General features: G+C 38.1%; 1 protein-coding gene across 1 annotated transcript in view; it reads right to left on the bottom strand.

Annotated features, from left to right (window-relative positions):
- Positions 1 to 11,723, bottom strand: part of LOC127525811 (zinc finger protein 345-like) — a 59,042-nt gene extending 47,319 nt beyond the window's left edge. Inside the window, exons 1-2 of the mRNA XM_051927855.1 lie at positions 10,690 to 11,723; positions 1,191 to 2,445 (exon numbers count right to left, since the gene is read on the bottom strand). Coding sequence (XP_051783815.1) covers positions 1,191 to 2,445; positions 10,690 to 11,068 — 1,634 coding nt within the window. The 5' untranslated portion in view covers positions 11,069 to 11,723. The remainder of the gene's footprint in view (positions 1 to 1,190; positions 2,446 to 10,689) is intronic.
- Positions 11,724 to 12,209: the final 486 nt, after the last annotated feature.

The raw sequence follows: 12,209 nt of genomic DNA on the forward strand, positions 1-12,209 counted from the left end.
AGAAATTTATCCTTAAGTTTCCAACTGTGTCCCCGTGTTCTTGATGAACTCATTTTAAAATAAACAGTCTTGATTCACTGGACTAATTCCCTTCATAATTTTAAACAACTTCAATCACGTCACCTCTTAATCTTCTTTTGCTTAAAATGAAAAAGCTCAGCTCTGAGGTATCAACTGTGGTGTCCTCTCTGCTTCTCTGTCTTGAGGAAGTCCAGAAGGTTGTCCTTCACTTCCTGGATCACTTTGTTCTATACTGATGGCATGGTTCCTGCATTTCTAAGTGTACGCTTTGTTTTTCTTTTTATCATTTCTGGACATAACATATATGCACAAATGTTTGTAGTATCACTGTCACTTATTTATCTGCACTTTGATTCCTTGCTTTCTTAACTCTGCACATCACTGCTCTTTTTTGCCACAATCATTAACCAATATTATGCTTTGTTTTGAATCCAATTCATTTTTCAATCATAATTATTTTTCACCTGTATTCAGCCATATTTGGCCAATTACTTCTAAATTGTTTCTCATCTGTATGAAATCTTCACCATCTCTGCTACTGGTGAAAAACTGTTTGTCACATTCAGAAAAGCAATGTGGCTTCTCTCGCTGTTTCCTAACAGGTTCGATGTGCTATCTGATAAAACAGGAGTGAATTCCACACTATAGTTGGGATGGCCTACTCTGTTAATATTATTATAGTACATTTGCAGTAATGGCTCAGTGTACTACCTGCATTGTCCCCAGCAATAACTCCTTTTGTACTTCAAAGAGGGTGATAGAAATTGTTAGGGCATTGGGATGGGCTTGACTATTTATTTTTTGAGTTCTGGTGATCCCAGCACCACGGTCACAATTTCAGCGATTTCATCTCCAGATATTTTATTTTTTACCTTCACATTTGCAGCACTGAATACTCATTTGGGCCTGAAAATATCCAGTATACATGCTTTGTCTGATTGTTTTTCTTCTCTCTAATGTGAAAACTTTGTAACTGAAGCCTTTTAGAGAATTACTTGCCTCATTCACAGCAGCAAAATGACTTCTCAAAGAGGCAATTTCTCCCAACTTTCTTAGTTTGCGTACTATTAGAACCACACAGTCATGACAGTTCTGTTGTACTGCTGTAGCTCTTGCAGTGAGGACTCAGTGTAGCACTTACATTGTTCCCATGAATTCTTGTGTGGGACTGCAGATTACTTTTCCGTGAGAATTGTTTGCCACATTCAGAACAGGTATACGGTTTCTCTCCAGTGTGAATTCTTGTATGGGTCATAAGTGTAGTACTTGTAGAGAAGAGTTTCCCACAATCAGAACAGCAATATGGTTTCTCTCCAGTGTGAATTCTTCTGTGTTTCTTAAGATTGCCTCTTCGTGAGAACTGTTTGCCACAGTCAGAACAGCAATATGGTTTCTCACCAGTGTGAATTCTTGCATGGATCTGATAATGTCGACTGGTAGTGAATTGTTTACCACATTCAGAACAGCTATATGGCCTCTCCCCAGTGTGAATTCTTATGTGTAACTGAAGGCTATGTTTTACAGAAAATTGTTTGCCACATTCAGAACAACAGTATGGTTTCTCTCCCGTGTGAATTCTAGTGTGGGACTGAAGACCGGCTCTTTGTAAAAATTGTTTGCCACAGTCAGCACAAGAATATGGCTTCTCTCCAGTGTGAATTCTTTTATGAGTGAGAAGATTGCCTCTTCTTGAAAATTGTTTGCCACAGTCAGAGCAGCAAAATGGTTTCTCTCCTGTATGAATTCTTCTGTGGAGCCGAAGGTGGCTACTTGTAACAAATCCTTTTCCACACTCAGAGCAGGAATATGGCTTCTCTCCCGTGTGAATTCTTGTATGGGTTAGAAGAGTGCTACTAGTAGAGAATCGTTTACCACAAACAGAACAGCAATATGGTTTCTCTCCAGTGTGTATTCTTGTGTGGATCAGATGAGCAATACTTGTGGTAAATTGTTTCCCACATTCAGAACAGCAGTATGGCTTCTCTCCTGTGTGACGTTTTGCATGTATCTGAAGGCTGCATTGTAGAGAAAATTGTTTGCCGCATTCAGAGCAGCCGTATGGCTTCTCTCCACTGTGAATTCTTGAGTGGGTCTGCAGATTGCTATTTTTAGTGAATCGCTTTCCACAGTCAGGACAGCAATATGGTTTCTCACCACTGTGAATTTTTTTATGTGAATAAAGATTGCCATGACTAGAGAATTCTTTTCCACATTCAGAACAGGTTGGCTTTTCTTTGTGATGTTTAGATTCAGATTTTTGTGTAGTTTTCCTCTGCACTTGGCCAACATACAAAGGTGCAGAATTTGAGTTATGAACCTGTTGTTGAGTGTTGTTCACATCTATACTTCTCGATGTCACTTTTTCTAGGTTTTCATTTTGATGTGGTCTACAATGAAGAGAGAGGGTAACATGTTCTTGCAAATCTGCAGAAATACAAAATATACATTTTCTTTTAAAAGAAGTCAGAGGTGATAGTCAGTGTGCAATATCATATTCATTTTAAAATAAATACAAATAAAAAAGAAATGCCAACACCAGCGGGGAACATTGTGGGTTGAATGCGGTGAGCCAATTCGCATATGTAAGTCAAGAGGGACATCAACTTTACCCTAAGACACTTTGTCACAGTCTTTTATTTGAGCTGGTATTATATAACCTACTAGATTATCTGGAAAATTCACAATTGGAACTCCCAAAATGTTTTCTGCATCCATTCTTCAAGTTTAAATGTCAACAAATATGATTACCAGCATCACAATTCTGTTCTGCTGGGGTTAAGTTTTTTGAAAAATAAATGCAGGAATGAACTTTCTTGGTATCAGGGAATTCTTAAAAGAGGATTGCACCTCCACCAATACTGGACATGCCTACATCAAGAATAAACTGCAAAGATGGATCCAGAAGTCTCAGTAAAGAGCAACTTAATGTATCAAATACTTATTCGGCTTCAGCAGACCACAAAAACTGCTCCTAGGATTTGTTTTTTGTTTGTAATGTGATGGGAGAAAATATTGTACTGAAATGTTAATTAATCATCTCTAATAGTCATCAAACCTGTTTCACACTCTCCGGTGTCTTCCAATTCAAGATTTCCGCTATGTTAGGATCTCCATTTAGACCAGTGTGACTAATTTCATATGCCCATGAAATTTGCACTTTCTAATTTGACAAACAACTGATTGTCCCGTAGTTGTTGTAATGCCTCGCAGACATGCTACACATGAGTCTGAAGGTCTTTTGAGAAGAAAAGAAAGAAAAAAAAAAAAAAAAAAAAAAAAAAGGATATCATTATTGTATATCAACATGTAAATTTCCCAAATCATCACAAAATATGTCATGAATGACTGAAATACAGCTGGGGCATTGGCCAATCTATATGGCATTAAATAGTATTTGTAACGTTCATTAGAATTGTCGATTGCTGATTCCACTAATCACCTTTTCAAATGTGTAAAGCCAACTTGGTACTGTACTTATAGTTAATCATGCAACCTGTTTACACAGTACAGAAATAAAAGGAATTGGATAGTTGTTCTTAAGCTATTATTTTTAAAGTTAAAATAGCAGAAATAGTTTATATACCTTATTATACTGTAACTTTATCTACTCAAAATTTCATAAACTATTGCAAGCATCAGAGAGAGTAAGTTTAGACATTAAAAAATGTCTGAAATATTAACTAAGTGCTACTGAGTCTTTAGCCCCTGATATTTTCTGGATTACATACATGACAATAGTGGTAAGCCCCTGATCCTTGTCTCCATCATATAGACCCTGACCCCAATTTTATATATATGCAAGACCACAGGCAACAATCACTTGGGCTATGATCCTGAAACCTTCAAATTCTAGAAACACCCCTGGACCGACAGCATCAGTTTAAATTTAAGAGGTCCCCCAAAAACGTACTCCACTGTAATGTATAATTCACATTTACATACTTTGAAAGGGGAAAAAAAAAAACAACCAAATTGTTTATATTTACATGCATGCCTATTTATTTTAAATGGGGATGCCCCATCTGCCTGCTCTCTGAAATTCTTTGCATCACTGGTTGAAGTTCACTTTTGATTATTGCCACCCTTAGATGAACACTGGCAGTGTTTTCTAGTGTACCAGCTCTCATCCTGTTTATCCATTCCGCTCTGTCTACTTTCAGACCCTGGATGCAATGCTAGGAACTCCAAAAGGGACTCATCACTCACTAACAAACCAACCTGATGAATCGTTGCACTTAAAAATGGCAAAATACCCCAACAACACTCTTAAATTGCAAAGCTTAAATTTCTAATTGGGAAGCCAGACAAATTGTGTTGCAATGTTTGAAGCTACTGCTCTGCATTTCCTCACTCTTCAAGTTAATACATCAGTGTAACATACAGAGTACGAGCACTTACCGTATATACTCATGGATAAAGTTCTCCCGCATATAAGTCGGGGCTTGATTTTACTGTATAATTTCTGGTACTTTATAATGTCGGTTGTATAAGTCGATTGCGGAAAACTCACGCTATTGGTTCAAGAGATTATGATATGCTAACACCCACCTGAGAGAGTAACCACAGAGCACACGGCCTTTATTTTCTATGCATTGTACCTACATGACCATAAGGTAATACCCGAGCTATTCTGAAATGACGTTTGCACTGTTTGTGTGTTTTTTGTATCTCACACCCTCATACACCTTTATCATAAGAGCATCCCTTATCTACGATGGAGCGTTCGATCAGAAGAAAATATGAAGCTGGTTTTAAATTAAACATTGTTGAAGTAGCGAAAGAAATTGGTAACTGCGCTGCTGCAACAAAATTTGATGCGTCTGAGAAACTGGTGCGAGATTGGAGGAAGCAAAAAGATGTAAAAAATAAATAAATAAATAAATAAAAATTAAGTGTGGTGTCTTTAAATGGGTGTACAAGTCTGATTTTATGATCACTTTTTTTGGGTTTCAAGACCAGACTTATACACGAGTATATACGGTAAATGTGAACATTTTACATAGTTATCCCCCAAGACAATTAGCAAAAGGTGAGAATGAATTTATTTATATATAGAATTTCATATATATTATATATAGAATATATATAGAATTTAAAGATCACGGGAGAAATGGAATTAGCTGAAGAAGCCTCAGTATTCCCAGAAGACTTCAAGAAACTCATATAAGAGAAAGGCTGCCATTCAGACTGTACTGAACATGTACAGATTTTTTTCCTTGTCATTTTTCCCCTAAATAATATACAAACCCCCAAATCAGAAGAAGCTGAGATGGTATGGAAAATGCAAAAAAAAAAAAAATAAACCACACAGTAATTCTTAAATTTCCTTTGACTTTTATTTCATTGCAGACAGTATGAGCCCAAGAGATTTCATGTTTTGTCTGGTCAGCTTCATTTAATTTGTTAATATACCTCCATTCCTGCATTTCAGACCTGCAACACATTCTAAAAAAAATTTTGGGATGAGGCAAATTAGGGCCAGTAATGAGGTCAAACAATGATGTGATTTCAAACAGGCGATTGTAATCATGATTGGGTACAAAAGTAGTAACCATGAAAGACCAGGTCTTTGAGGAGCAAAGATGGGCAGTGGATCTCCAGTTTGTCAACAAATGCATGAGAAAATGATTGAAATGTTTCAAAACAATGTTCCTCAAAGAAAGACTGGAAGGGATTTGAATATTTCTCCCTCTACGGCGCACATCATGAAACAATTCTAAGAATCTGGAGGAGTTAAAGTGTGTGATGGGTGAAGGCATAAGCCTAATCTAAACCCCTGTGATCTCCGAACCCTTAGACAGCACTGCATCAAGAACCGTCACTCATCAACAGCTGATATAACTTCATGGGATTTGAAAGGATTACTTTGGCAAACCTTTGTCAAGCACTACAATGTGGAGTTACATTGACAAATGCCATGTCAAATTTTACATTAACTTTTACTTTATCCATGTTGAGAAGCGGCGTCTACTTCTCTGAGCTCAGAGACATATGAAATGGACCATCACACAGTGGAGATGTGCATTGTGATCAGTCAAATCAAAATTGCAAATCTTTTTTGTGTGCTCCAGACCAAAGACGAAAAGGACCATCAAGACTGTTATCAGCAACAAGTCATGGTATGGGGTTGTGTCAGTGCCCTTGGCAAAGATTATTTCTACTTCTGTGATGGCAGCATTAATGCAGAACAGCACATCGAGATTTTAGAGCAACATGTGCTGCCTTCAAGTCGACATCTTTTCCAGGGATATCCATGTATTTTTCAACAAGACGATGCAAACCCACATTCTGTACACATTACAAAGACATGGGCGCAGAAGAAGAGGGGGTGGGTACTGGACTGGCCTGCCTGCAGTCATAACCTGTCCCCAGTAGAGAATGTGTGTGAAAAATGCAACAACGACCCCATTTCGTTGCACACTCTAAGACATGCTTGCAGGAAGGATGGGCCAAAATAACACCTGAAACATTTCATTGCTTGATATCCTCAGTGCCAAAATGTCTTTTAAGTGTTGTAAGAAGGAATGGCGACATTACATATTGGTGAATGTTTTACCATCCCAACTGTTTTTAGAAAGTGTTGTAGGCCCGAAATGCAAGAATGGATGTATATTAACAAATGAAATGAAGCTGACCTGACAAAACATGAAATATCTTGGGCTCATACTGTCTGCAATGAAGTAAGTCAAAGGAAATTTAACAGTTACTGCATTTTTATTTATTTTTTTGCATTTCCCATACCGACCCCAACTTTTTCCGATTTGCCGTTGTTGTATGACAACTACTTACACAGCATTTACATTGTGTTAAGTACAATAAAGAATACTGAAATGATTTAAATTAAACAGGACGGTGTGTGTATGTTGTATGCAAATACTACATCATTTTATACAAGGTACCTGAGGACCTGCAGATTTTGATACCCATGGGGTGTCCTGTAACCACTCACCCATGGATACTGAGGGACAACTGTATAAATAATTCCAGCATTATTAGCATGACAGTGTATTTTGTATTATTTACTTATTTAACATTATTAATTTTAAGGCGGCATGGAGGTGCAGTGGGTAGTGCTGCTGCCCTGCAGTTAGAGAACCCAGGTTCACTTCCCGGGTCCTCCCAGCGTGGAGTTTGCATGTTCTCCCTGTGTCTGTGTGGGTTTCCTCCCACAGTCCAAAGACATGCAGATTAGGTGCATTGGCGATTCTAAATTAAGGACTAGTGTGTGTGTGTGTGTGTGTGTGTGGGTATGGGGTTGGGGGTGCGCGCCCTGAGGTGGGCTGGCACCCAGCCCGGGGTTTGTTTCCTGCCTTGCATTGGAATTGTTGGTGTTGGCTGGGATTGGCTCCAGCAGACCCTCGTGACCCTGTAGTTAGGATATAGCGGGTTGGATGATAGATGGATGGATTATGAATTTTAATAAAATCAAATAACATTCCATACAAGCAAGTCAAGTTTAACAAAACTAGGTTCGAAACAAATTGACTCCCACTCATGAGAAACAGTGCTAGGTCAGCAGAGTAATAATAATACTAAAAATTTATAAATAAGTAAATGAATTAAAAAAAGAAAAAAAAAAAAACAGGTGAGAGAATCCGCTTCCTCAATGCTTTGACTGCTTATTCTAAAATGTTATTGATTAGATCCTGCCATGTTTTGATAAAGTTTTGCACATATTCTCTAGGTGAGAATTTGATTTTTTTCTAATTTTAGATAATATATAACATCAGTTATCCACTGACTTAAAAGAGGCGAGTTAGAATGCTTCTAGTTGAGCAAGATAAGCCTACAAGCCAATAGTGAAGTAAAGGCAATTACAGTTTGTTTGTCCTTCTCCACTCAAAATTCCTTATCTTGTTAATTCAGTATACAAACTAAATAGTTAGGGGCCATGTGCTAATCTCTGGAGAAACCCCTCTCTGCACAGGATAGATATGAATCTAAAATACACAGCATGCCTCCCTTACACCTAGCAGTCACTTAACTGGAGCTGGACACACAGGAACAGCCTCTTGTTGACCATTCCACAGAAAAGAAAAAAAAAAGAAAAAATTGTTAGATTATTAGTTGCAAAACTAGATGAAACAGACTTTACTGACACAGACAAACAAAGGCAAGCACTATTGGTCAGTTTCATCTCAGCCAGAAGTGGACATCCCAGTGTTTTCTACCCAGCTAATGGCTGCAGAAGCCTGGAGCCAGTCTAGCACAAAGCAGAAACAAATCCTGGACTGGATACCAGTCGACTGCAGATGGGGCAGAATAGTTTTATAGGCACTTTTCACAAAATTGTAAAGGTAAGCATTTATTTTACCTTAATTATTTTTTCTTGATTGGTTAGTTTTAGGTGCGAGAAGAAAATAAATGTTTAGTCATAAATTAAGGCAAACAACTAGCAATAATTTTCTTTTGAAAAAAAAAAAATACATAATAAAAAAATAAAAAATACAGTAATCCCTCCTCCATCGCGGGGGTTGCGTTCCAGAACCCCCCGCGAAAGGTGAAAATCCTCAAAGTAGAAACCATATGTTCATATGGTTATTTTTATATATTTTAAGCCCTTATAAACTCTCCCACACTATTATAAACATTTCCCGCACAATTATACAGCATAAACCCTTTGTATTCTCTTAGATATTAGGTAAGATTCGTTGAAATTATGTATGTAAACACAGTTTATAAACAGTAAAACCTAAATATTATTTTAAAGATATCGAGCGTCTCCGATATCACATATGTTACAGCCATTACGACAGACAGGCCACCAGCAATAAATACGTACAATACAAGAAAAATTGTATACAGTAAAATGTGTGTACAGTGACACTAAACTATGTACAATAATTATGGTTACTCACCAACAATGACACGACAACTTGTCCGATAACGATGAGTTTAATTTTACTGCACAACAAAGGATAGCGTTACAGCTCTTCTAAATGAGCCTCTTCAGGCGACTGTGTAGCACTGCTGTTGTTCTTCTTCCAGCACTCTTCAATCCAAATCCCTTAAGCAGATTCCATCCACACTACTGCCTTATCACGTCCACTTGCAACTCGTTTTGCGCCCTGGTTAAAGGACACTGCGGCCGTATATCTTATATGCTTTTCCTCCTTTTTAAATAAAAAGAATCGTGGACTCATTGATGCTGTAATGGTGTCCTGCAGCGGTGTAGCTGTTCCCTTCCTTCAACATATCCAAAACTTTTACCTTTTCTGCAATCATTTGCATCTTCTGTTGGCGCTTGGACACGGCCCCTGAAGCAGTAGCAGGAGCACGTTAATGCTGAATGAGTGAGATGAGACTTCCTGGTTAATGCAGCACTCCGTCGCTGAGCCAATCAGCAGCACACAGGAACTTAACTGCGTGCTCTGATTGGGTAGCTTCTCAGCGATCCGCCAATAGCATCCCTTGTATGAAATCAACTGGGCAAACCAACTGAGGAAGCAAGTACCAGAAGTAAAAAGACCCATTGTCCGCAGAAACCCGCGAAGCAGCGAAAAATCCGCGTTATATATTTAGATATGCTTACATATAAAATCCGCGATAGAGTGAAGCTGCGAAAGTCAAAGCGCGATATAGCGAGGGATTACTGTTGGCTCAAAACCAGAGCTGGGCAATGTCAGTCCTGGAGGGCCACAGTGGCTGCAGGTTTTCTTTCCAACCCAATTGTTTAATTAGACACCAATCCTTGCCAATCTTAGACCTTATTTAATTTTTTTGGCTTGTTAGTCTGCAGGGTTTGGTTATTATATCACAGATTTTTTCCTTTCCAAAGATATCATCCAAATGATTTGAAGTGTAAAACTGATCATTTTCAGTTTCTCACATTTTTCTATTAAGTGTTTTATTAAATCAAATAGTGCATCATGAACACACACAGATATAAATGGAAACAAGCTAAATGGAGAACTTCTGGCTCCTTCTTCATTTACATTTTATTGCTAATAAGGAGCCATTAAAAAGCACTGAATGCTGCTGTTTAAAAGACTGAAATAAGCAATTATGGGTGGGGAACCTTAACAAGCGAGAACACTAACATGAAGCAACAAAATGTCAATTGAGCATTAAGTGCTTCATCAGCAGGAATTGACTTCTCATTAAGAAATTGGGCTGCAACAAAAACCTGCAGCTACTACTGCGGCCCTCCGGGACTGACATTGCTCACCCCTGCTCAAAACAATTTGTAAATCAATACAGCCTTGTGCTGCACAGAATATTACTGACTTGCACTGCCATTAGAATGGAAGTTGTCCGGACTGTTTAAAATGGCACAGGAGTGGGTGGAATGAGTATCTGCCTTGATTTCATTTTTGATATGTGATTCAATAATCAGTCACAGAATTGTGTAAGTTGAAGGATTATGAGAAAGATTAAAGATGTTTTATTATATGTGACATACCACTAGCGACCACCTCCGTTGGTGCTTTTAACACCTACAATTGGACTGCTGTACATCCATGGTTAGCGTTTGTGTTTTTGGCATAATACTGGTTAATTGTGGGTTCATGGTACTTTTGGCATTTTAGAGAAACTAATAAGCAATACATAACTTGCTGTTTTTCTTGTTCAATTTACAAATTACACCCAAGTTACTAAGTGCTCTTAGTTTTTTAGTTCAGAATTCAAAAAAGTCATAAAGCTTTATATTTTTATGTCAGCTCTTACCTCCTCCAGGATATGTTGAACATGATGCTTCCTCCGTCTTTTTCACCTCAGGATCCAAAGATTCCGTCTTCACCTGGGCAGAATGATTCTGGAGGATGTGAGGTCTACTTTTCATTAAGCTTTTCCCAGTTAGCCCTTCATCTGGACACACATTCTGAGAGGCAGACTCTAATTTAACCTCTTCTGCCTTGATGTGGATTACAATGTCACTTTTTCTGAAGTCAGTAGTATCAGATGTTGACTCAGACTCTTCTTTAATGACCGTTGGTCTCCATTTACAATCCTCCTCTTCCTGAATTATATTGATCTTTGCCTGGCATTGCTCAGATTCACATTCAGAGTCTTCTTCCTTAATATTCACATTTCTTATGTACTCCATTGTATACACTAAAATGAGACATCAATGGCATCTATTACTCTCCCCTTTCCTTGCTGTATTGTGCAGGAGGTGTGTGTAATCTCACAGTTTCCTTGGCAGCATATGACACAAAAAAAAAACACTGCTTACCAAGAATAACCAACACTTCCAGCTATGAGCAACAGAAGAAAGTTCATGGACATTTGGACTTTGACAGGAGGAAGGAGTTGAGTCCCAGACACGACAGTTACAGGTACAGTGTGACACGGCTCCGTCAATCTGCTTTATATGAAATACACCAGCCAATCACACTGAACATAATTTGTTTCCTTCACTCTGATTGGTTGATACAACTGTTTACTAACTATCTGTTCAATTATATTGGTAGTCTTTGAGGGCTGCTCCTCTTTTTCTCTATCTTTCTGTCCACCACTAAATCAAATGTATCACACAGTAAAAAAAACAAATGGCAACCACAAAACAGCAAAAAACTGGGGTGGCTGTGCCTATCAGCACCTCACACATCACTTGTCATTACTAGTGTCTTCTGAGGTCACTTATTCATGTTTATATCCCATGTGTAGAAGCTCCTGAATAGCCAGACATTTCTCTTCCATTTCTGTATAGGTTACTCCAAATGCAGGCTTCTCTTTAACTCTGCAACAAAACAGAGAAGAATACATTTAGAATTACACCAAAATACACTGATCACATTGTCCCAAATTAGGCCTCCCTAACTGTACTTCATATAGCATGGACACTACATAGTCAAACATCTTTGTTAATCTTTCCAAATGTTTCTGTACCAGCATCTGGTTGAGGACAGTGATAAATCCCCTCAGACGGACCCTTATGTCTTTCTCATAATATGAATTTTATAGCTGAAGTCCCTTCTTTGAATGAAAAATATTGTATATAATTACACAATGTGTGACACCATAACACATCTGTAGGGTATCTACTAATCCACCATTCTTTAGTTTCTTCTGCAAAAGCAATCACTAAAATGTTTAAGTTATTAAAAACAAGGACTGCTCTTGACCAGAGTCTTGCCCAGGTTTAGTCCCTGCTGTACACCCAGTGGTCCATGGATAGGCGGGAGTCCTTCTTTTGACCCCGAATTGAATTATACAGGTGTGAAAAGGTTAATAACAACACATTG

The sequence above is a fragment of the Erpetoichthys calabaricus genome, chromosome 1 (genome assembly GCF_900747795.2).
Source record: "Erpetoichthys calabaricus chromosome 1, fErpCal1.3, whole genome shotgun sequence".
NCBI lineage: Eukaryota > Metazoa > Chordata > Cladistia > Polypteriformes > Polypteridae > Erpetoichthys > Erpetoichthys calabaricus.